At 40.4% G+C, this 26,149-nt stretch overlaps 3 protein-coding genes across 6 annotated transcripts; all 3 read right to left on the bottom strand.

Annotated features, from left to right (window-relative positions):
• Positions 1-2,643: 2,643 nt before the first annotated feature.
• LOC106567333 (acidic mammalian chitinase) lies at positions 2,644-7,065 on the bottom strand. 2 transcript variants are annotated; one of them, XM_045693249.1, is made up of 10 exons: positions 6,237-7,065; positions 5,640-5,709; positions 5,258-5,507; positions 5,124-5,180; positions 4,855-5,020; positions 4,640-4,764; positions 4,287-4,407; positions 3,913-4,104; positions 3,681-3,800; positions 2,644-3,464 (listed from the first exon to the last, which is right to left on the bottom strand). In XM_045693249.1, the coding sequence occupies exons 2-10, from the start codon at positions 5,653-5,655 to the stop codon at positions 3,159-3,161; spliced, it is 1,353 nt and encodes a 450-aa protein (XP_045549205.1). In that variant the 5' UTR covers positions 5,656-5,709; positions 6,237-7,065; the 3' UTR covers positions 2,644-3,158. The 2 variants fall into 2 exon arrangements, with proteins under 2 accessions (XP_045549205.1, XP_045549204.1); XM_045693248.1 differs by having other exon boundaries at positions 5,640-5,744; positions 6,237-7,064.
• A 427-nt stretch (positions 7,066-7,492) lies between these two features.
• LOC106567160 (solute carrier family 26 member 9) lies at positions 7,493-15,217 on the bottom strand. Of its 3 annotated transcripts, none has more exons than XM_045693246.1 (21): positions 15,198-15,217; positions 14,179-14,368; positions 13,812-13,951; positions 13,539-13,649; positions 13,255-13,430; positions 12,951-13,115; positions 12,691-12,843; positions 12,507-12,589; positions 12,247-12,394; positions 11,956-12,069; positions 11,617-11,694; positions 11,226-11,321; positions 11,024-11,130; positions 10,837-10,906; positions 10,623-10,715; positions 10,395-10,526; positions 10,040-10,285; positions 9,724-9,778; positions 9,057-9,193; positions 8,198-8,263; positions 7,493-8,052 (listed from the first exon to the last, which is right to left on the bottom strand). In XM_045693246.1, the coding sequence occupies exons 2-21, from the start codon at positions 14,301-14,303 to the stop codon at positions 8,041-8,043; spliced, it is 2,307 nt and encodes a 768-aa protein (XP_045549202.1). In that variant the 5' UTR covers positions 14,304-14,368; positions 15,198-15,217; the 3' UTR covers positions 7,493-8,040. The 3 variants fall into 3 exon arrangements, with proteins under 3 accessions (XP_045549202.1, XP_013991620.1, XP_045549203.1); XM_014136145.2 differs by having other exon boundaries at positions 15,193-15,211; XM_045693247.1 differs by lacking the exon at positions 15,198-15,217 and having other exon boundaries at positions 14,179-15,137.
• A 223-nt stretch (positions 15,218-15,440) lies between these two features.
• On the bottom strand, positions 15,441-19,874 carry slc48a1a (solute carrier family 48 member 1a). Its single transcript, XM_014136148.2, has 3 exons — positions 19,370-19,874; positions 16,902-17,069; positions 15,441-16,752 (listed from the first exon to the last, which is right to left on the bottom strand). Exons 1-3 carry the CDS (start codon positions 19,497-19,499, stop codon positions 16,616-16,618), a joined length of 435 nt encoding a protein of 144 aa, XP_013991623.1. The 5' UTR covers positions 19,500-19,874; the 3' UTR covers positions 15,441-16,615.
• Positions 19,875-26,149: the final 6,275 nt, after the last annotated feature.

Genomic DNA, 26,149 nt, shown 5'->3' with positions numbered 1-26,149 from the left:
TTAGGATTATTTCTTAATAGCATCATAAATCTATTCATGCATCACTGGCATACCGACAGCAACTGACTGCCACTGGGATAGCAGGATTAGTGCACCTGCTACCAACATGACGCAAGGATTCAGTTGACCCTCACTAAATATTTGCATATTTTCATTAAAATATACCAGTGTCATACAGTGGTCATAGAAATGAAGGTATACCATAGGCCTACCACTCCAGCTCATACATCGTAAATCTAAATAAAAATGTAATTCTACAGATTTTAACATAAAATGTTAAAGATTGTGGAATGATAAAGATAGTAAAATGGAATTGAATTAGTTTAAAATGTCATTGAGTGTGACATCTAGTGGGATGCATATTGTGACAATGAATCAGAGGGAGGTCAGAGTAGACGAGCTGGGATAATGTGATTGGGGAATGATGTGTATCCCACAGCATGCACACGAGCACACACACACACACAAACACAGGATGCCCTCCGGCGTCATCCATCTCTGCATAATTTAGACCATAATTTAAACTCAATCATCGTCGCTCCACATCCAGCCCAAGAGCTAGGCCACTGGAGGTCTGCCACAACTGCTAAACCTTAAGTGGGTTGGTGGCACTGTTGTCCCCTTGGACATGCACTTAATATGAGTGTGGATGCATCTATACTAATATATGAATACATAATGTAATCATATATTACTTACTGCTTTCAGATAAAACTGTTCTTGGCCATAGCAGCACGCAAAATGGCTTAAAACGGCTGTCAAACTTAGGACACTTCTCTCATCAGTACAGTACACAACCCAAGGGGTGTTTTCACCGAGTTTATGAGAGTATACCCAAAACATTGTGTGTTTGTGTTCTCTTCTCCTTATATTCAGTAATGACATTAGCAAATTGTCAAGTTATGCTCATGTATGCTCCAGAGGAAGCCTACACACTACATAGAGACTACTAGAGTAAATATCAACCCAATAGGGATATACAGTGCATTCGGAAAGTAGGCATACTCCTTGACTTTTTCCACTTTGTTACATTACAGCCTCATTCTAAAATTGATTACATTGTCCCCCCCCCTCATTAATCTACACACAATACCCCATAATGACAAAGCAAAAATAGGTTTAGACATTTTGGAAAATGTATTTAAAAAAAGACTTTGTTGAAGCACCTTTTGCAGTGATTACAGCCTCGAGTCTTCTTGGGTATGACGCTACAAGCTAGGCACACCTGTATTTGGGGAGTTTCTCCCATTCTTCTCTGCAGATGCTCTTAAGCTCGGTCAGGTTGGATGTGGAGTGTCGCTGCACAGCCATTTTCAGGTCTCTCAGAGATGTTAGATCGGGTTCAAGTCTGGGCTCTGGCTGGGCCACTCAAGGACATTCAGAGACTTGTCCCGAACCCCCACTTGGCTATGTGCTTAGGGTTGTTGTCCTGTTGGAAGGTGAACCTACGCTCCAGTCTGAGGTCCTGAACACTATGGAGCAGGTTTTCATCAAGGATCTCTCTGTCCTTGTAGTGCCTCTTGGCAAACTCCAAGCGGGCTGTCATGTGCCTTTTACTGAGGAGTGGCTTCCGTCTGGCCAATGTACCATAAAGGCCTGATTGGTGGAGTGCTGCAGAGATGGTTGTCCTTATGGAAGGTTCTCCCATCTCCACAGAGGATCTCTGTCAGAGTGACCATCGGGTTCTTGGTCACCTCCCTGACCAAAGCCCTTCTCCCCCGATTGCTCAGTTTGGCCAGGTGGCCAGCTCTAGGAAGTCTTGATGGTACCAAACTTCATCCATTTAAGAATGATGGAGGCCACTGTGTTCTTGGGGACCTTCAATGCTGCAGAAATGTTTTGGTAGCCTTCCCCAGATCTGTGCCTCGACACAATCCTGTCTCGTAGCTCTACGGAAAATTCCTTCAACCTCATGGCTTGGTTTTTTCTCTGACATGCAGACTACTGCTATATTGACTGTGGGACCTTATATAGACAGGTATGCACCTGAGCAAAGGGTCTGTATACCTATGTAATAAGGTATTTGTTTTTTATTTGTAATAAATTCACAAACATTTCTAAAAAAACTGTTTTCACTTTGTCATTATGGGGTAGTGTATAGATAGAGATTTTTTTTTTATTTTAATTTTTTTATCCATTTTAGAATAAGCCTGTAATGTAACAAAATGTAGAAAAGGAAAGGGGTATGAATACTTTCCAAATGCACTGTAATAGTGTACTATTAAACAGATGAGTCCAGGGAAACAAAAGCCATGTGAAACTGCTGATGCCAAGTTCCTCCCCTTGCTGTCCAGCCTGCATTGCCCTTCTATAGTCAGCTAGGTCTCCATGGGGACAAGGCAGAGCGGAGTGCTCTCTCCTCTCCACAGCTGCGTCCTTCAATGGACACTCAGACTGGGTGTTAATTACAGAAAGACCACTGTCTCACCATGCAGCAGATGGGCTTGGTCAGCAACTTCACTAGACACTTTTTGTAGGCTAAATCTCCTTTGTGATTTCCCCGGCCCATACGGACCGATTTTGTGATCACCTTACACTGTAGTGTACTGCCCCCTGGCATCGGAGTGCAGTACTGCAAAGGAAGATATTACCATTTTTGTAAACTGCGGAGAGGGTACAGTGAAGAGTCAACTGCAAACAACCTGAAACCGATCTGTCATTTAATGGCATATCAACACTTTATATTAGGCCATGGAAACGGAGCCATTCATTTTATTATTTGTAAAGCAGTAACATTTGGAACTCTATGGTATTCAACCATAGAGGCCAGAGTGCAAGTTATGAAGCTAAATCTAAAGCCTCATCTCTACTATACCATGACAGAAATCACTCACAGAGCCAACAAACAGTCCGACCTGATCTACCATATAAAACAACTATGCTAATATCTTCTTGCAGGGATTTATTATTATTTTTTACATTTCATCTTTATTTAACTAGGAAAGTCAGTTAAGAACAAATTCTTATTTTCAATGACGGCCTAGGAACAGTGGGTTAACTGCCTTGTTCAGGGGCAGAACGACAGATTTTTACCTTGTCGGCTCGGGGATTCGATCTTGCATCCTTTCGGTTACTAGTCCAACACTCTAACCACTAGGCTACCTGAGGCCCCAGGGATGGTATGTTGAGTCTTGCCAGTGTAGTGAGTTACGTTACAGTCACACTCCACTGTGTGAGTAAGTGTTGTGGCGGTCAAGGTGACGGTGACAATGGACATGGTAACCAGTGCGATGGCTGTCATGGGAAAGGAAACCACCATGACGATGTGGATGGCGATGGTGATGACGGTGGCGTGAGCGGTGGTGTCGTTTATGATGTCGTGGCCCCTTATCCCTGAGAAGCGACGCTTTGAGCAGTCTGGTGAACGGGAAGCGACCTTTGCAACACAGCGTCCCCGTGAAGTCATCCAGATCCAGAGACCACACCATGGCTCCACCCAGCTCCTGACGCTGCAGCGCTCTCATCTGCAGAGGAGCAGGAAGGAGTTTTACACATAGCTATGATAGTTATTGGATCAAAGTTAGTCGGCTGGCTAAACCTGGCATAATTACAAAATGGGTTGATTAATGTGCATTGTCCCTGTCAAATAAAGTAACAATGTAATGCAACTGTATCGGCTTGCTTGATCTATAAAGATAGGAAATGTGTTGCACAGATGCTGTATTGATGTAAACATTTACCTTCTCCCTCAGGATATGTATATATTCAAAGTTCAGCCAGTGATCGTATTCATGTGTCTGTATCAGCTTCTTGCTCTTATCAAATTTCACCACCGCCCCACTTTTGAGGTACTGACACACCTATAGTGTAGCATAGAGACAGAACCTGTCAGAAATGTCAGCAAAGTTGGAACAAACTTTATTGACACTTGAACCATAACAGGGTTCCTATTGCACTAGGTATGCTATTTACCTCATGGTAGGCCATAACACGTACAGTAGTATCAGTCTCAGTATATTCCGCTGCGTCCTCTTGTAGCTCTGTATCTTCCTTGTCATAATTTATCTCGTTCCCCAGGATTCGGGGTACAGGTGAGTAGGCAGGGAACCCCAGAGTCAGCTTCTGGGAATCCACTCCCTGAGAGAGCCAGTACTGCACTTGGTTCTGGTAAAACAGTACTGCATAAAGGTTCAATAGAAGAGACTAACAAACATAACACGTTCTTTGGAAATCATGACAAGTAAAACCAGCAGAAACACACTTGGTGTCCAAGTCATTTCAACCAGCTCTGGCCATCAGGAATACAATGATGAAGTAATTCATTTGTACTGAACAGTAGTGAGTACTTCTCTCTGAGGTGTGTCCATAGCTGGATGTTTCCGGCTGAACAATGGACTGATGTGACCCAACATTCCCTCCAGTGGCCCGTGGAGGTCAGACGTCACCAAGGAGATGAAGTCAACATACCTAGAGGGTCAAAGGTCAGGATTACTTTAAGAAAATGTTTAATTACATGAAATAGCTGTAAAATAATATGTGGTATGGTCTATCAACAAGTACTTCAATGAATGAAAATGTTACATGATTATGCCGTTCGTAATGTCCCATTTACTGTATCAGACGTCAATCTAAAACTGTGAGAGGTGAGTGTCTTTCTCCACCATAGTCCCATACTCCAGGGTACTGTGTGTGGACTCACTGGGGGAAGGAATGTGCATTGTAGGCCTCTCTGGCATAGTCTTCCAGGCCTGACACTGCTGTGGAGAGGAGCAGGGCCTCAATCCCTGAGACACGAGCCTCCTCCTGAATTCCTCCACGCAGCTCCTACGTTCGCACACACACACACACACACACTTCTCACTTTGACAACATCAAATGAAAATGCAAACATGAAGAAGTCATCTCAGCTCTTACCTTGAGCAGATTAGTGAATATATTTTTTCCCCCCTGAGCTACATTAGAAGCAGAGGGAGGTTGCCACACCACATCCAGTCCATCAAAGCCCTCCTGCATCAGGTGTTTCAGAACAGACTGGACAAACGTCTTCCTCCTGGTGTTGTTAGAGGACATCTTTAGGAGCCTATGGTGGAGGGATGGTTGGACGTTACTGCTTGGGTGAAAACTTTTCAATTCCAAAAGCACTTACAATTATTACTTTAATTAAGTGTGAGTGGGGTACTGACCTGGTGTCAGTAGAGTTCCTTCCCCCAACAGCAAGCAGAGTTTTCAGATCTGGGTTCCTGGTGGAGGGAGAAGAGATGGAATTATACAACCTGATGGTTGTGGTAGTAAAACCCTGATACACACACACACACACCCCTCTTTGAGCATGTTGAGGGAGTTGCAGAGGGTCTTATCCTCCTGTGTGAAGGGTGTGATGTGATAGTCCTGGTCCAGGTCCATGTAGGCCATGATGATATGAGTGCAGAGGAATGGGTCAGCCATGTCCAGGCTGAAGGTAAGCATGTCAGGATGGTGCTGGGTCCTGCTGTTCACATAGCACACCAGACGGTACTCTTCCCGAGTACAAACGGCTTTAGTGACCACCAGGCTGAACCAAACAAAAACTAAATGGAAGAGAGCAATATTTCAGTAATGTCCAACTACTATCCTCTCTACAGTACAATATCTAATGTAAAGGCAAGGCTACCATTTATACCAAGGAGATTACATTTGAATAAGTCTACAATGTTCCTTACCTGCTGCCACATTCATGTTGTGCTGACATCCAGGTAGAAACTTACATCTGACTGGGCAGGAAAGTAGGATCTAGGAAAATGATCGCTCAGATTGTTTTTGAAAAGCTGTGCCAAGAAAGACCACATTCTGTTTTGTCAGACTGATCTATATTTTACAACTTTTAAAATAGAGCAGGAAAACACCACAACTGTACAATACGATAGGTGTAATTTGATTTTACATTGTATGCTTTAGCAACACATTCAGTAATTGAATATTATTCATTCAATAAAGGTTCGTTTCAAACATTTGATTATGTTTCAGTGTTGTGTTACATCATATTCCACAAGAGGGAGATTGGTCCATGTTGACAACCACCCGTTATGTGCATACAATTTAATAAAATGTATAAACATGTTGCAAAAAAAATGTAACAGGCTATCTGAACTATAAAGGAATTTGTTAGCTCAAATGTGTATATTTTAAGTAAGTTCATGTTGATCAGTCTATATTGTAGTATTTTGTTCAAATCAAGAGAAAAACTAACATTCCACAGGTAACCTAATTAGCCTAGATATCGACAGTATTGCTGTTTATTTGCGTGCGACTTAACACACCTGTCCTCCCGTGTCTGGATAACACCGGAGAAGGTCTCACTTCAAATTAGGAAAAACATTACTACATATACACCTCAAGGAGAAACAACTACGCTGTGCTATTCCTAATAATCACAGCATAAGCCTATTGTCCAACCGCTTCTTCAAACCGTCGCACCTTCTTCTTCTGTGGACTTTATATGTTAGTTGCAACCAACTTTAAGGTGCATTACCGCCACCAACTGGCCTGGAGTGTGGACCAGAGACAGTCACGGTCAGTAGGCTATACTGCGCTCCAGCTAAAAGCCCGCAATCAGAGTACTGCTTGCTAGAGCGCACGTATCAATACCAGAGTGGGTACACTCGCTATAACGCAACTTTATTTTGTGAGAAAAACATCAGTAGAGTTGAAAATGCGATGGATACCCATTTTACTTTTATTTTTTATTCCGTAGCCTACATGGGAATGTAACTGCAAACGGTATTTATATGTGCACTATGTCATCACGCAAATACTTTTATCTGCACAAGTAAATTTGATGGAAACATATTTTTTTAGATTGGTATGAAAATCTGTCGCCAATTGAATGGAAACCTAGCTATTGAGGTGAGGACATGGCCAATTTGGCCATCATAGTCACCTTTCCCAATAGTATACAAATACGCCTGTATATTTAGAGAACTACAAAAACGGAGAAAAGATTACAGGTGAAACGAATTTGATTGGATAAGATGCTAGTGTCATGAAAGGTGCAACAGTTAGGTGTGATCATTGTCAGGAGGAGATGGAGACAGTGGAACATGTTCTATTTCAGTGCCAGAAATATGGGAGGGAAAGGGATTGTTATTAGATTTTAAGAAGTAATGGGGTTGAAGAGACAGAATTAAGTAAACTGCTGTGGAAATCTTCAGCGGATGTAGTATTTAGGTATTTAATTATGTATTTTGTTTCCTTAGGATTTACCAGGGGCATTCAAGCCTTACACTATGAGGTCCGGAGCCTACTGGTTATCTGTTCTATCTGATAATTAATTCCACCCACCTGGTGTCCCAGGTCTAAATCAGTCCCTGATTAGAATGGAACAATGAAAAAACACAGTGGAACTGGCTTCGAGGTCCAGAATTGAGTATGAGGGGCCTACATGATGAGATTATTATTGGCAAAAGAGCAAGATTATTTTTATTTGTCAAACAGCAGCCAAGCATCAATCATGTCACCAGAATAAGACCCTCAATATTTATTGGAAAGAAGCATCAAGCTCATCACCTTGCACTTTCCCCACCTTGTGAAGTTCATAACTTATTTCATCTGTAGCCTAATTCACTGCTTGCTTTCCAGACAAGTCATAGTGGGAGGACCACACATGTCATCGCGTGACTCCCAAGTTTACTTCCATATGATGGTTATTATATAAACATTTTGGCATAAAAGCATTTCCACCAACATTTTTTGCATAATTAATATACCACCTTGTCTAGAGTATTTTGTTTTGTCGACATTGGAAAGTTTCCATTGGGCCTATGATGACATGTTTTTATCTGACATGCACTTTACTCACATAAAAAGGTTGGATGGAAACCTGAATAGTGAGACCAGTTGTTCAGTCACTACAGATATTTTACAGTATAGACTATCACATGTTTATTATCATGATTTTGAGATAATCTAATAACTATTTGTACAATACACAATCATTGAGATACAGAAATTGACTGTTTAGACAACACTTTTTTGTTTTGTTTATTATCAACCTAAATGAACATTTTCCTCGATCTTCATTCATTTCATACATTCTCCATACATTCAGTAGTAAAAATCCCATGTTCAAAACAGTTCCTGTGGAGAGAAAAGGATGATTCAGAATGACTGTGGGTTGATAGGTAACCTAACGATTAGTAAACGGTAACCATCTGTTTTACAATTTGCTTCATCAAGATAGATTATCCACAACAGTGATAAATAGTTAATTTAGTCAGTGTACCTGCTCCAGATCCCTCTCCTCATCCTCCTGAATATTGAAGACCAGCTCCTTCCTCTCTTTCTCTGTCTGCAACCCCACAGAGAGACACACTTCAGTCAGGGAGCCTCTCCTTAACACCTAGCTAACTCAGGACTACACACACATATAGTACGTTATCATCTACACATTTATTTTATAATTGTATTGCTCTCTTGAACTCAACTGCTGTGTCTGTAACATCATCTGAACAAGTGATAATCATGGTCATTGTAGTTCCCGGATGCCATAAAGGTAATGGGAGAGAAAATAAAGGAGAAACAGACAGACGACTTGTCTTTCTCATGACCTCTGGCGACAACAGGATTCAAAGTGAAGTTGAGAAGTAAATGTTATAGGTAGTGGTGCCAAGTTTCCCTGGACTTGTGTTGTGTGATTTACCTGTTTACACTAACTGCCCCAGATAAGATGGTGGAGGTTGAGTAGAAAGGAAGCAAGTTAATGTGCCGGGTGAGTACCAGGGACACAGCTAAGAAAATTCCCACCCTAACTTATCACACTGCTCCAAATGTCCCCTTCTCCCCATCAGACGTAAGAACGGAATCTACCTATCTCTTCCTTATATATTTTGTAATCTTACTTATGTAATCACAGAAGTTCTGTGAAGTGTTTGAGCTGGATTTTTTCCTATTGATTGGATAACTCAGAAGGAAGTGTTCCATCTTTGTCAGATTGCAGACAATACATAGTTAATGTGTACTGCGTGTAGATGATTTACATAGAATAATCCCCTGCCTCTTGATTTACTTTGTCATTACTCAATGAGGATCTGTGAAGTGTTTCATGGTCATACTGATAAGGTGTAGGATTAAGTGGGACCTGCCTTTTCAGAGTTTTCGGTGTTTCTTGACCTCTGTTGGGCACAGAGGATGGCGTCATGGACAGAGAGGAAGAGGTGACCTTGGGCGATATTGCCCTCCTCAAACACCCCACCTCCCTCCAGCTCCTCGTACACCTGTGCTGTAAACACACACACCAGAAACCAACAAAGTAATACAAGGAGAAAAACTAGGGAGCTTAGGGACGTTGCATGCCCTCTATGATACTAGGATTTTTCTGTGAAAGTAATGTGACAGACATGGGCTTTTGTGTTAAGGGACTGAGTTTTCCACCCAACGTTATGGAACTCAAATGACCTTAAACATTCTTTTGGATCAGGAAGCCCAAGTCATTGCATATGTGATTCAGCAGAAGAACAGAGAACACTTTGTAAATGAATGGTAAATTGAATGCCAACCTGCACTATTCCCTTTGATGAATCACCTCTTTATCTCAATAGGAATTAGTGAGAAGGAGAAGGAAATTGAAAATTCTAGACCCTATTATGGTCATGCTGAGATTGAATTTTAACCATTAACTGTGTTCTATGTAATCTTTTATGTGTCCTTAGTTTCCACACAGTGACTCAGCTTTTGCTCCTGCAAGTAAGATTCTGTTCCCATGACTACAATTGAAAGTCACCTAGCTACTTCATGAAAACTAGATCTTACCTTGAACATTGGCCAAGTAAAGCTTGATCCCCAGCATCTCATAGCTTGAGTTCATCTGTGAACAGCAAACGCATAACAGCACACATCAAGTCTCAACAAATTCTATGAGAGCTGCAGTGCATATCACTGTAAATGTTCAAATGCATCCTGCACTTTCAGACTTGTTAAAAAATGAAATAAAATGGGATACAGTAGTATCACCCATCATCTCATTATTCATATACTGCAGCTAGCAAAATATCAAACAAATGGCTTCAGCTAATGGGGATCCAAATAAAGGGAAAGCAAACAAAAACCAAATGGCTAGCTGTCTGACCTTGATGAGTACTTTGATTCCCATGAGGTCTATGAAGCAGACCCCTGCCATGTCCAGGATGAGGGTGTGGAAGGGCCTGGGTTGAGAGTCCAGGGTAACAGGGGAGGAACTTGGTTGTTCTGGGTCAGGAGGCTGCTCGCCCAGCTCAATGTCACTACAGTGGAAGTTGACATAGCTGACGGGTGATGGTGGCGGGTAAGGATTGCTGTCGTCAAAGTCATTCTGAAGCTCTATCTGTGATATGGTCTAGACATGGGGGAGGACATAACCACAAAATAGTCAACTTAAGGTAGCTAGTTTAAAGTGACTTTGTCCATTTTAATGCATGAATTCCCCTTGACCTCTGACCTCTCACCTGAGACTTCATGGTTCCCAAAGAGCAGGGCTTCTTCTTCTTGGTCTTCTTGTTTTGCCCTTCTAACTCCTTCTGCTGCTTCTTCAGAAACTTCTTCCTGGCTAAGAGAAGTTTACTTGGGTCCAATCCAGTCTACGCACAAACACACCAGATGGGAAATGAGTCTAAACATAATTGACTTTGCATGGTAGAGAGAGGGATATGGCCATCCTTTAGTCATTAATGTACCTTTTTGATGACTTTTTGTCTGAATATCTCTGCATTGGCAAAATAGAGAGGGGAGCAGTAGTTCACTATTTTCACCCCCTCTACACATTTCACCTATAGAAATAAAATAAAAATGTCTGCATTCCATTGGATAGATTCACATTCATAAAACCTTGCTATGAAAGAAGACACAAACATAAATCCAAAGTAAATGGTGAATACGATGTTTTACTACCTTGCTGTAAATCTTGGGATTTTTGTAGAGATCTGTGTCCATGATCTGAGCCATCTCTGAACCATTTCGACTGTGAAGAACAAAAAAAGAATGTATAATATATATTTTTTACCATTCTAAAACAGATGACTATAGCAAATGTTCCAGTTTGTGACATTTATTGCGCAATCAATGTTGTTTTACTTACAACTGGGTCTGGAAAACAACCACGAGGATGGAGAAGCTGACTCCAATGGCAACTCCATAAGGCAAACTCAGGAAGAAGGTGGCTAAAAATGACACAACCCACACACACTGGACAAGATACAGGATCATTAGAGCAGTAGATTTGACAGTGTTTGAGTATCGTCGTCAGAGCTAACACTTAATGTGTGGGTTATTTGACTCACACAGTCCAGTTTGCTCTTCTTCCAGAGGTAATATGGGTCAGAGAGTTGCAGCAGAGTGTTCTTCAGGTTGATAGCTATCAGGGCTCCCAGCACAGACTGCAGGAATAAATGGTGATTAACATTCACTACCTTCAACATGTTATTTGTAGATCATGAACATGTATGATATAAGATGAAACAAAGACTTCTTTTGATTTTCTACCTTCAGTGTTACTGTACGTCAGTGATTCTCAACCAGGGGTCTAGGATGCCTGGGAGGCCTCAGAGAGCCTTCAGGGGGTCCCTGATTTGAAAGCGCTTCAGTGGGCCCCGGCATGGAAAAGGTTGAGAACACCTGCTGTACGTCACTGTTCTTATCTTTTTTTGAATGCACTGAAATAAAGGTCCTCACCTTTGGTAGTGGTTTGAGGAAAGCCCCCAAGGCCAACATGGTGACCATGACCACCAGCATCACACACAGACTGGCAAACTGTGAAGAGGAAAGTAGAGGAGAGATTAATTATTGAGACATGACGACAAAATGACAAACTAACCGTTGTGTACTGAACAGAGCTCTTATGAAACTTGGTACATTATGTTAGTCAGTCAACCAGAAAGTAAATTAACAAGTGAACGATTATTAAGTGAACTGTTAAGCATAAAAGTAAGAGGTATGTTCAATGAATACTGTGTTGTCTAGTGCCGTGCAAAGTTTCCACGTGGTCCTGCCTCACGGCTCCCTGTGTCTGACCTGTGATGTTCCCCCAGCATTGTCTACCGCCAAGGTGACAGACAGAGCACAGCAGATCACATGGATCTTGAAGAAAGACCCCAAGAAGTTACTGCAGCCCAGAGCCAACATCTCCTGCACAGAAACGCACACTCCTATCAGTGTTTATAGTACACTATGATGACTAATGGAGACTATAGTCAGACAGCTTAGACAGGGATTTGATGGCATTGCATTAAAAAAAATTGCACAAAATGGGTTTTCCATCTCATATGAAAAAAAGACGAAGACATGCTTGTCCCGTATTCGTACCTGATTGGGATCCACATCGTAGCCATGCTTTGCTGCCAGTGTCCTGCCCATAGCCAGGTTGATCACATAGCCCACGATAGCCAGGGAGAAGGCTGTGCTCAGCATGTCATCCCACTGAATCACAGTTGGGAGGATTGGAGCAGGAAATCTAGAAGAAGAGGTTGGGACCACAGAATCTACTGCATAAGGATAGACTGTAAAACAGCCATAATAGCAAACCATAACAGTAAACTTTTCTGGTAATATTCTGTGTCCCTTACCCTAGGGGAATTTCTCCCACTATGTCCATGTGATACTTCTTAGGCAGGTCCAGGGGACCTGATATGGCTGTGGCCACTACCACCTGTGCAAATGGAAGTTCTGGTTTAACCATTTATATTGGTCTTACAACTCCAGAGCATAGCATAGCATAAGAGGAACAGACGAGTCTCCTCGATTACTCACAACAATGATCTCCATGGGGATGGGGAAAGGCAGTTTGTGACGGTAGTGTGCACTCAGCTCCTTCACTGTTATGAGTACAACACTACTGACCAGAGCAAAGACCAGCGAGGCTATGTTGGTGTCAGGCAGGCCATAAAAAATATCTTTTAGAGTCTGGGACAAAAAGGGACATCATTTTGGCAACTTTTAGAAATTATAGAGAGGTGCATCATGGTTAGTGTAAGTAGTAATGTAGTTCTGCATGCATATAGGAGACTTACATATATGGTGGCAAGTGGTCCACTGTAGGGAGGTACTTTAATACCAAAGATGTACTTCAGTACAGAGATGAGGATCTGCAGTCCTGCAGCCGTCATGAAGCCCCTGACGAACGACTCAGACAAGTAGATGGCCACGAAGCCAAACTGCATTAGGCCCAGGCCCATCTGCTCAGATAGAATTTGTGTCCTTGGTCACTTACAATTATTAAGACAGTGTTATTTTCACGATACCACACTAAGGTAACATATTGTATTAACACTGTACAATGATGAACTAAGCCTCTATGTGGCCCTCAGGCAATACCTGGATGATGGCAGTGAGACAGGCCAGTGTTCCAGAGATGCCCAGTCGAACCTCGTTCATCCTGTCCTCATCCACTACTGTAGCATTGAGGGTGGCATTGAAGTGGCTGAAGTCAGACTCAGGGGCCAGACTCAAACACACCATTCCCACCATGATACTGAGCACAGCAAAAGTACCTGGACATAGAGATCACTCAATCACATCACACTTTAAGGAGATCTAGTCTTTCATCTAAAGTCTTCAATTATCCTTTAACATGCAGATTTACAGTAGATTTACAGTACCTGGGACCATTTGGTGAGCAGTGCCCATGAAGAAGTAGGGGATGAGAGGAAAGAAGGAGGAGTAGAGGCCATTGACAGGCGGCAGGTTAGCCAGCAGAGCAAACGCCATACCTGTACAGAGCATGACTCATGAATTGAATTAATCATAAACTCTTGATAATAAATTGTAATGTTAAAAACATCATTAGGAAACTATTCTGCTTCCGTATAAGATAATATATAGCAGGACAACAGCTCAAATGATGAGACACCAGAAGGAGGAAACTGACAAACCCTGAGGAACCTGAATGGTGCCTGCGCTGACCCCGCTAATGACATCACACAGCAGGTTCTCCTTCACCTTGTACTTGGGCAGCCAGCTCAGGATAGGCAGGTGTCTGAACAGCAGGGACTTGAGTCGAGACCCAGAGCACCTAATAACGTGCATCAGCATGCAAGGCTGGTTAGAACAGTCTCCCTATGGCCTCATCCTCTTTATTTGGTATAGTACTAGCTCAGTTCTCTCAAGCGGAACAATCTGGTTTAAAATGTAGATGTCGTAATGAAAGTACTAAAGTCTTGTTAGATGAGCTTAATTGACTCATGAAAGGAGATAAACAGTTGTGGGCTTTTGATAGTCAGTAGAATGTAAACACTGTACCTGAAGCATTTCTTCACTTTCTCTCCTATGGGGAAGGCCCGTTTCTTCTTGTCAAACTCCCCATCAAAGTCTGGGAGGGAGTAGGCTAGCCTGTTGATCACATAGCGTGGGCGCTCTTGTTGCATGGCTTCAGCCAATCAGAGGATAGTTAGGCAGGCCAAGAATTGACGCTAGTATCCATGCAGCTGCACTGAGGTGTGAATGAGAGATTACATTGCATTGATAAAATGACATAACATTACTTAAAGGTTAGTCTGGTCCAGATCTGTTTGAGCTCTTGCCAACTCCATGGCTGTTATTGTCAAGATAAACATGACTTTGGTGTGACAATTCCATTAAGAGTTGGCAAGATAGGAGAAACTGACTGCTACTCTTCCCTGGCTACTCAACGGACACTCACACAGCATCGTTTGAGGTGGCATCCATATACTAGGAAGGTCTATGAATATCAAGCAACTATAATACATAGGCGGTGGTTAGAAACAAGTAAGGTTGAATGAAACACCCTTATTTCCTGAGTATAAACCCCTCACGTTCTGCTGGGTTCCTAATCTAACCTTGAGAGAGGTAGGCAGGTCCAGTGCCATTCTGTCTGAACAGAGCTAGATAACCAATCTTCCAAACTAAAGGCACGTGGTCAGTCACACATCAGCCCCTCTCACACTACAAAGACCATGGTTATACTGAAATAATACTGAACTGGAAGAATGGGTTGCATGTTCAAAATTAAATATATTAAAAAATGACTGACAATTAAGATTCGATTTTTCAGTAATGCAAGTCAAAAGAATAGAGATAAAAAACTATATTTTGAGATCAGAAAGATCATGTCTTGCATGTGTGCCAGAGTCAGAATGCAAATCTATCAGAAAGCCTACAGTAAGACAATAGACCACCAAGTGTCTTACATTTGACATAAGGTGATCTGCAACATACTAAACACATTTCAGTCTAACACAAGGCAGAGTAAAGTGACCAACAAATCAAAAACAAAGCAAGTATGCCGCACTGTACCGTACTGTCAGAGTGAACCATGGGATGGCACTGGTTTGAGTTTTCACACCCCAGAAAAGATTAATTATTTGTTTTATACTGGAACTGTGCTGACACCTTCTCCATGGGAGGAGCCACAGACGGGAAACCATGGTCTAGCTTCCTTTAGAGGGAGTCAAGGCATCATGTTTGGTTGGAATAGTTAATGGTAGAAGTGCAATATGATTATGGAAATTATTATGATCTGTCTAAATAATAATATTATACAATCACATCTCAACATTTATTAACAGACAATGTACAACCAAAATACATCTTGTGAATAAAAACTAAAAAAACTCTTACCATGCAAAACGAACCAATTGTTTATTTAAAATATTTCTCTCCCTCTCACGAACAGCCTTTATCTCATACAAAAACACACCGTTCACCCATTTGCAGACATTTCTATACAAATAGAGCCAGGTTAAGAATCAAGACCAACTTGTATAAAGGTGGAAATTCTGTTTAAATACATTAGATATTTAATATGATAAAAACAAAGCCAAAAAGTGTGCTGATCAACATGAATATAAGGAAGAAAACTTAGGAAGATAGAAACAGAGAAAAAGAAACCCCATCAAATCAGGAGTTCCATACACCTGTGTATTAGTTTGTGTCATATCTATCCTCATCCTCTGGCATTTCCTCTTTAAAAGCAGACGACAGCATTGGAAGAACAAATCCAATGAAATGAATAACAATTGAAAGTGCATTATTATGCATCACATCAAATATGTGTGTGTTGTTAACTAAAAGAGCATCCAGACAGCGATAGCAATGACAGGCTAAATAATCCTGCTCTCCCTAGTGGCGGAAAGAGAAAGAGCAGAGAGATCGCATAACACAGTGACAACCTTTTTCCATGGGTGTATTTGACACTTACTCATTAGATGTGACATTGGATCAACACATTTCAACCTGAAACTTAAAATACAATTCTTAAAAACAGTGTCCTTTTGGAAAGCTTTGACCCAAATCCTCAGAGACAAACCCCCACAGTCTACATGACCTAGTCTTGATCCCAAAGCCACTCTACAAATAGCCTTGTGCAAATCCTTGCTTAGAAACATAAGCCACTGCTACCTGCCATTACAGATAAGCAGTAGATCCCCATCAGAAGGAGTTTTTCCAAGTGACTATATGGCTACTCACTCCAACAAAACAAATGAGCTGTTACTGTATGTATAGTAGTGGGGGTTGACAACAATTTAGGGGTTGACAACAATTTAGGGCTTGTCCGGAGTGTGTAACTACGCTGATTAAAAGTTCAAAGAACTCTTATGCAGCCATTCCAGCTTCTCCGCGCTCTCTTTCGTTGAAACACGTTTTTGACCAACTCTTCTGCAGCTGGCTGGTTCCCCAAACCTCCTACCCAGTGTATGGTGGGTAAAATGGATGGTGATCAGAAGTCACTGAGGATACTGATGTCTGCAAACTCCTGGCGGTACCTGTGAGAGTACAGGGCTAGGAGGAAGGCCCATTTGAGAGTGAGGAAGCTCCAGACACAGGACAGGTACAGGCTCGTCGGGTCAGTGGGAGCTGCAGGACGGGAGAGAATATACAATCTGTCAAACTTTTTCAGAATATCTCGACACTTAATTACTAGATGATATATAGGTTTCGAAATCTGTAATCAATAGTTACATATCAGATAAGAGAATATGAGCCAGAGAGAGAGAAAGACTAACATTGCTTCTGTGTGATGGCAAGGGTGAGGAAAGTAGCGAAGGCCACCACAGCCAGGATGGAGAAGAAACCCGCAACGAAGATGAAGAACTTGAGTCCCTTCAGCCATGTGCGCCAGTAGTCCTGCAGGTACATAATGTGGGTGACAAGGGCCCAGAGCGCCAGCACTCCTGTTGGGTGACAGAAACATGGGGAATACCGTATCATACTCTCCAGAAAGGCTGGCATACTGTGAGACCTCATGACTGAACTAGGACATAGGGACAGCGTGCTTAGTTAGGGAGCATCACAGAAAAAGCCTTTGGTGAAGCAGATGTAAGGGGCCATTGCGCTAATTAAAGGTGATGCTAAATCTGATGCAAACAGTCAGCCTATTCAATTCACACTTCTACACATTTATTCCTAAGTTATGAGTAATAGTCTCAGTTCATCAAGGCATTAGGCTAGATCAGGGATGGGCAACTTTGATGGGGGACACAAAATCTGAACTCATCATGAGGGGCCGATCTACAACCCGCATTGCGAGCAAAACATTATAGTGGCCCCCCTCTTACAGCGGAGATAAAAAATATATATACATTTTAGAGTTAATTTTGTGCAATTCTACACATTTTGACATGGGGTGTAGGGAAAATGTTGCAGTTTTAAAGAGTTTGCTGCAATACTATATATTTTGCCATGGGGCGGACAAGTACATTAGCTGTTTTACAGCTAATTTCCTGCAATTCTAAACATTTTGAAGAGAAATGTTTGCAGTTTTTATATCTGAGTTAGACTGAATAACAAAATCAATGGCGGCCCCCCGGCAGGTAATTTGACCATGATAACAAGTTGAGACAAACTATCAGTGACTTACTTAACAAGAGAGAAACTGCTGATGTACAACCAAATTTAGACACCGCACCTTCTGTATTCTACCATTCTAACTCAAAACAGTAAGTTGAGACACCGACGGAGTTCCTGATAAATAAATCAAATATATTTCTGTTTTTATTGATCCAACGGCCTGTGCCAGTTTCCCATCCCTGGGCTCGATCGTTTAGCCTTTTTTTTTGCTACAATAACAACACAGTATTACACAAAAACATTTCACAGAAACCATGAGAAATATCAAACAGGCTCTGAGTTATTTGCATGCACTGACATAGTAGTGGAGTACATTGACAATGTTATTCAACATTATGGTGAAATGCCCATTTATCTTGGCCTACAAGTCTGCTGTGTGTGTTGAGAACAACATTAGCATGAGCAACAATAGTGGAGTTGGCGGTTCACCTTCAAAATGAAAGTCCCCAATTGAAACATGCGAAGTGATACAAATTGTGGAACCATACCCCAATTGGACAAGATAATGCTAAGCAATGTTGGCATGTTGTTATATAAATTCAACAAATGACAATAATTAGTTAAATTGACACATAACGGTAGAAATCAGTTGAAATCGTACTGTGGATGTATTTGCATTTGGGGCATACTTATATGCACTGTACAACCTTACTTATCTTTGGTCCATGAAATGGGGGTATGAGCCTACTCAGTGACACCCGCAGACTACAATTCAGAAGAGTTTACACAAATATTAGCAGCGTAGCTCTTATTGTGTAACTTTTGTAATTTGTGGGTTTTACAGAGTCTGCTGATAGCCCATTCCATAGACCCTGGATTCATAAGTAGCCCAATGCAATTCGGAACTCGAATACATCCACTGTGCAATTTCAACAGATACATTTTTTTCAAATTAACAAATTGTCTTTTGTTGAATATCTATAACATTCCAACATTGTTTAGCATTATCTAATCCAATTGTGTCTCATTCCACTATTTTTATCCATTTGCCTCAGTTTCAATTAATGATTTATATATACACTAGATGACTGTGTTGAAGCCACTGTTCCTCCATCTTGGCACTCCCCACGTTGTAAAAAAATATTTTAGAAGATATAGAAATACATTTACAAATGTCTACATTCGTTTCTGCCATGTTTATTTTATTACACCATAATACATAATTTTACATTATACTGTGTGTTAAACATAATAATAAAAAAATGTATAAAAACATTTATACATTTTAGAGATTAATAATGTTACTATCCACACTACTATAACAAAAATACTTAAATACACGCAATTTTGTCCTTGAAACAATTGAAATACTGCATTAATTCCTACAGAGGACTATTCCTAATGCCCTTGCTATCATCGATCATTGGGACGTCCCTACCCCATTGAAGTTGACATTTAAAATGGTTACGTTCGTGTTAGGAGAGGGACGATGATTCGGTTAGCAATATGGCCGACCGGTGGCTTCAAAGCACCAGCAATAGAGGATTTTTTTTTATATATACATAATTGATTTCAAATGGGGAACTTTTATTTTGGAGGCGAACCGCCGAGTCCACTATTGTTGCTCAAGCTGATATTGTTCACGACACACTGGTATGTCCGTCATTCTACGTTGTTACTGTACCTGACAATCCGCCCATTGCTGCCGTCCATGGTTGTTTGTATGCTATGTTCCAGACCAAAAATGCTGAAAATCCAACCAGCATACCAAAGGTAGCATATCCTATGCTGATGTATGTTCTACTCTTCCCCATTAACACGGATATAACTATAATTCTAGATTGAATTTTTTTGGGGGGAAAGCTGCTATATAGACGGTCAATAACAATGCATAAACGTAGCCTGACAAATTTAGACAAACACGGCTCACATAGTATAGTGATTACGCAACAGCAGTCCTGGCTGGCTGGATGTTGTTGTCCTGAAATCACCCGAACTGACTATACAACAACTGATCTCAACTACATCGACTGAACCATCTCGAATTGATACAAACGAATTGGTTATCGAGCGAACACAACACTCGCTACAATTGTGTAAATTACACACAACCGACAAAACAGTAGCCTACAGTGGCAACAAATTAACAACTTCTCCTACCGGCCCAGGAAGATTAATCTTCTTCGTTAGTGTTTTACACCGTACTATATCCACAAAGTTATATTGCTGCCACCTAGTGTGCGGGATAAACGTAAAAAGAACCCAAAAATACAACAACTATGTGGCTAAAAACATAGTGGTGGAAAAACTACCCAATTGTCATACTTGAGTAAAAGTAATGATACCTTAATAGAAAATGACTCAAGTAAAAGTAAAAATCACCAGGGAAAATATACTTGATGAAAAATTGAAAGTATTTGGTTTAAAATATACTTAAGTATCAAAAGTAAATGTCATTGCTAAGTAAGTATCAAAAGTAAAAGGAAATTCTATAAATCATTTAAAATACCTCATATTAAGCAAACCAGACAGCACAATTTTCTTGCTTTCAATTTTCGCCTAAAATGACATACCCAAATCTAACTGCCTGTAGCTCAGGACTTGAAGCAAGGTTAAGCATAGTCTTGATACCATTTAAAAGAAACACTTTGAAGTTTGTGGAAATGTGAAATTAACGTAGGATAATATAACACATTAGATCTGGTAAAAGATGATACAAACAAAAAAACATGCTTTTTCTATTTTTTTCATCATCTTTGAAATGCAAGAGAAAGGCCATCATATAATATTGCAGTTTAGGCGTAAATTCGATTTTGGCCTCAGCAGTGTGTGTGCAAAATTTCAGATTGATCCAGTGAAGCATGGCAATACTGGACAATATTTTGTGTCAAGTCTGCCCAAATGTGCCGAATTGGTCAATTGCTACTGTTTTAAGTACATAACTATAGAGAAGATACAAAAATGATATGGTAATACAAAATGTTAGTTTACACACTCCCAGAAATGTCATACATGATAGAACATTAGCTTATACACTAACTTTCACAGATCTAGATGGCCGGGCGGGGTGGGTGAGGAGCCAGAGACAGCCCTGGGGTCAAACTGTAGACCCAGTTCCTACATTTGAATATAAAAATGGATTTTATCAGACAAAACTATGCTACATTTTATCTCTTGGACCCTCAGGATGACAAATCAGAGCAAGATTACTGAATGTAAGTACATTATTTACCTTCAGAGGTGAATGTATCAAACCAGTTTTTTGTTGTTGTGCTCTCTCCTCAAACAATAGCATGATAGTTTTCCACTGTAATAGCTACTGTAAATTGGACAGTGCAGTTAGATTAACAAAAATGTAAGCTTTCTGTCCATGTAAGACATGTCTATGTCCTAGAAAGTTTGCTGTTACTTACAACTGTCATGCTAATCACATTAGCGCACTTTAGCTCAACGGTCCTGGTATAGGGACACCGATCCCGTAGAGGTTAAAACATATATAGAGAGAGAGAGCCAGGGGCACATTCTAACACTCAGACATCATCTACAAACAAAGCATTTGTGTTTGTGTGTCTGCCAGATCAGAGGCAGTAGGGGTGACCACATGTTCTCTTGGTAAGTGAGTGAATTGGACCATTTTCCTGTCCTGCTAAGCATTCAAAATGTAATGAGTACTTTTGGGTATCAGGGAAAATGTATGGGAGTAAAAAGTGCATATTTACTTTAGGAATGTAGTGGAGTAAAAATAAAAGTAGTCAAAAATATAAATAGTAAAGTACAGATACCCCAAAAAACTACTTAAGTAGTACTTCAAAGTATTTTTTATTTTGTTACTTTACAACACTGATCACCATAAATCAATCATCAACATGCAGAAAAAAATGTATGGTATTATGGCAGTCCACAAATATTCATTGGAGATGCATGCCGGCACCTACTGTACGGGTGGTAAACTATAGAAACAAATAACCATTGGGCGATGACATCATACAAAAATAGAATGTCTTCACTCCATCTACCATACAGGTCAGTCAACGTGCCCCAACCACTCTACATAAGTCCATATGTCCTCAGGTACTACCTCTGCACACACTTTATGCTCCACCCCAGTGGTAACCCCCTTGATAGGTGCACAGCTTTGAAGATCCTACATTAAAGATTCCACAAATATATCTTCTTAAGGCACTTCTGCTCTTCGGACACACTAAAAACCTAAATAAGCACACTTCTTGTGACTTCCATTGACCTCACTTCACCCAACGCTTCCATTACATTTATCGACACTTCAAACGGATATCCCAGGTTACATTGGTCCAAAACCCTCATTCCAACTAAAAATGAGTCTAGGGCTTTCCACCACAACTTTAACTTCTCTTGTTTCCTTTCTTTTTCGCCACTGTAAACCACTCCTCACTCTCTGCGCTTTCATCTTCACCCGACTCGCCAGCAGTTTCAAACAAAACATCAGTTACTGCCGTCTTCCCACCGCCCGACTCCTTCCGGACCCTGGCCCAGGAATGATCAAGACTGTGTGTTATGTTCTAGAGCCAATGCTTTAGTGTCTTTCCGTCTTCAGCCAAGAGTCAAATAGGCTTTCTAAAACAGGCTGTCTTGTATGCATTGATATTGAAAAACATCCATGTCAAAACTTTTTTTTTGTCTCTCAAATACAAGCGAAGGAAATAAACAGATACATTTGAGAAGTGAACTATTTAGCAAACTATATTGGAAGATCTTCGCTTTGAACAAAACTCCACATGGCAGACCCAAACAGAGCCTCCTGTGGCCTAGAGATAGGCTATAGGCAGGCCTATAATTAAAAAAAACACAAGGATATTGTACTTGCTAGTGAAGCAGTATGATATTGTATGTAGTTACAGTATAATTGTAGCTTTCATTATGCTGGATGACTCAGATGAGTGCTGCTGTAGCTTCTTGGGGGAAGGCTCCTGCTAGGCTAGTACAAGTAGATCAGGATGCGGGAACGAGAGTAGCCTGAAAGCTTAAACTTTGAATAACTTATGATGGTTAAATAATCAAAACTAGTGCGTAACCAAACTATGTAACTAGGATTATTTAATAATGAATCTAGTAGCAAATTTAAAATCAAGTCACGAACAGCGAACAAACAAACAGTCGCCTCTCTACCAGAAATCACATCACTGATGTAAGTTCTACAGGTAGGGTTTCCCCTTTTGAATCGGAGTGTGTAAGTCTCCTTCCTCACTCGTGTCTAACATATAGGGTCAAACAGTCCCTTTACAAGTCAGAATGTTGAATAAACGTCATTTGAACTTACTCTACCTGTTGCCCGCTCATTTCGTCATTATGTGGGTTGAAACTTTAGACCATATATCCGCAGGAAAGTGTTTATTAACCCAACTTTCAGAGCGCTGGTCTGTATATGGTTCTGGGTCTTTGCACCATTTAGGTGTCTTTTGAGAAGTATAACTCAGTGATATATATACACTACCGTTCAAAAGTTTGGGGTCACTTAGAAATTCCCTTGCTTTTGAAAGAAAAGCACATTTTTTGTCCATTAAAATAACATCAAATTAATCAGAAATACAGTGTAGACATTGTTAATGTTGTAAATGACTATTGTAGCTGGAAACGGCAGATTTTTATGGAATATCTACAAAGGCGTACAGAGGCCCATTATCAGCAACCATCACTCCTGTTTTCCAATGACACGTTGTGTTAGCTAATCCAAGTTTATAATTTTAAAAGGCTAATTGGTCATTAGAAAACCCTTTTTAATTATGTTAGCACAGCTGAAAACTGTTGTCCTGATTTAAAGAAGCAATAAAACTGGCCTTCTTTAGACTAGTTGAGTATCTGGAGCATGAGCATTTGTGGGTTCGATTACAGGCTCAAAATGGCCAGAAACAAAGAACTTTCTTCTGAAACTCGTCAGTCTATTCTTGAAACTGACGCCTCACAAGTCCTCAACTGGCAGCTTCATTAAATCGTACCTGCAAAACACCAGTTTCAACGTCAACAGTGAAGAGGCGACTATGGGATGCTGGCCTTCTAGGCAGAGTTCCTCTGTCCAGTGTCTGTGTTATTTTGCCCATCTTTGTCCTTTTCTTTTTATTGGCCAGTCTGAGATATGGCTTTTTCTTTACAACTCTGCCTAGAAGGCCAGCATAAACTTGGATTAGCTATCACAATGTGCCATTGGAGCACAGGAGTGATAGTTGCTGATAATGAGCCTCTGTACGCCTATGTAGATATTCCATAAAAAATCAGCCGCATCCAGCTACAATAGTCATTTACAACATTAACAATGTCTACACTGTATTTCTGATCAATTTTATGTTATTTTAATGGACAAAAAAATCATTTTTCTTTCAAAAACAAGGACATTTCTAAGTGGCCCCAAACTTTTGAACCGTAGTTTATATATTTTTTATTTCACCTAACTTTAATATTCTGTCATAAAGAGCACAGCTTCAACTTAATGAAAAACATGTTTTCCCATCTCAAGAGGTTAAATTAAAAAAAGGAATATATTAAGTGCCTATTAAAGTTGACCGTAAGAGGGTTGACTACTTCATCTTAAATCAGCCATAAATCCCCTTGTGACAGGGGGAAAGGAAGCTTGTTGTGTGCAACAGGGAGGGGCAATTGCAAACAAGCTTCACAAAATAATGAAATTGGTAAAACATTTCAACTGTGCCTGGTTAACAGGGTTGACGTGTTATACCCGACCCACTTAGTTTTCCCCACAAAACACCAGAACATTTCTACTGTGCCTGGTTAACAGGGTTGACGTGTTATACCCGACCCACTTAGTTTTCCCCACAAAACACCAGAACATTTCTACTGTGCCTGGTTAACAGGGTTGACGTGTTATACCCGACCCACTTAGTTTTCCCCACAAAACACCAGAACATTTCCAAAAAAGAGTAAAACCAGTTTACCTGCTTTTACACTATAGTTTGACTATTAGATGTTAACAAAAAGAAGGGACTAGTTTCTCCACATTAAAACGAGACTTCAGTTCACATAAAAGGGTTGACCTTAAAATGAGGGCAGACATACAGTATGTGAATCACTAAATCACATGAAAGAAATAGTAATCTTCAGAAATGACTTAGTCAAAGCAAAAAAAAAGAAGAAATGTTGCTCTTAAGTGGGTTAAACTCTACCTAGAAGTCACAGAGGATGCACTTTAGCAAGTCTTTATTCACATAAAACATCTGATTTATTGAATTTTCCATGTGGTATTGAAGATATTGAAGATGCACTATGCAGAAATCATTCCGCCATTTTCTGGTTGCTAAAATTCGAAGTATAGTATAAAAATCATTCGACCATCTAAACTGCTGTGAAATATATTTTCCATAACCAAAAATATTGTTTTCAGCTGATTGAAGATGGTGTACAAAACCAAAAGTAAAAGAAGCAGAGCCCCACCTGTTTTGAGCCCCACATTTTTTGAAAAAAAAATAAATAAAAAAAATACATATTTGGTCGGGGTGGGCTTGCCTGTTTTGCATGTTATTTTGGCATTAATACGTGTCACATATCAGTTTGCAAACCATGTAAAAAGTATATATCATTGAGTTAATAAATCCGCATACAAACATGGTCTCTTTTTTGTTTTCTTGAGTAAGTAGCTCCAAAATGCAGGTGTTTCAGCCTAGCTCAGTGCTTTCTGTGGTGATGGGGAAAGCTAGCAGAAAATATGGAGTGTTGCGCCGTGATTGGCTCAGTGCTCTGTCATTCATGGGGACACTACATAACCGCAAAGTGTAAGGGGAGACCTCGAACATTCTTGCCCTTTGGCTGCTGACATAGAGTTACATTACATAGTCTTTCTGTAAATAGCACATCCTCATCCTCATCCCCTCATCTCAATTTTTTTTGCTCCTTTGCACCCCAGTATCTCTACTTGCACATTCATCTTCTGCACATCTATCACTCCAGTGTTTAATTGCTAAATTGTAATTATTTCACCTCTATGGCCTATTTATTGCCTTACCTCCCTTATCTTACCTCATTTGCACACACTGTATATAGACTTTTTTTCTCTATTGTGTTATTGACTATATGTTTGTTTATTCCATGTGTAACTCTGTGTTGTTGTTTGTGTCGCACTGCTTTGCTTTATCTTGGCCAGGTCACAGTTGTAAATGAGAACTTGTTCTCAACTAGCCTACCTGATTAAATAAAGGTGAAATAAAAAATAAATAAAAAAACATTAGAAGTGCCCATCCAAAAAGGCTCAAGGTCATTGGCCACAGATAAAATGACGTCAAATCACGTTAAATGTACAGTAGCTTTGATTGGACTGATGTCAACATCATACTTTTAACATCTTAGCTAGCAGTCATCATCATGAATTAAGTCGACAATCTACTGGCAAATCCTTTTCAATCCCTGTCATATGAAGATAAATAATGAAGAGAAATGATATATAAAACGTATCGGTGCTCATCGACCATTGGACATAAACATT

Source organism: Salmo salar, chromosome ssa13 (genome assembly GCF_905237065.1).
Source record: "Salmo salar chromosome ssa13, Ssal_v3.1, whole genome shotgun sequence".
NCBI classification, from domain to species: Eukaryota; Metazoa; Chordata; class Actinopteri; order Salmoniformes; family Salmonidae; genus Salmo; species Salmo salar.
This window is presented reverse-complemented; position numbering and strand designations above follow the sequence as displayed.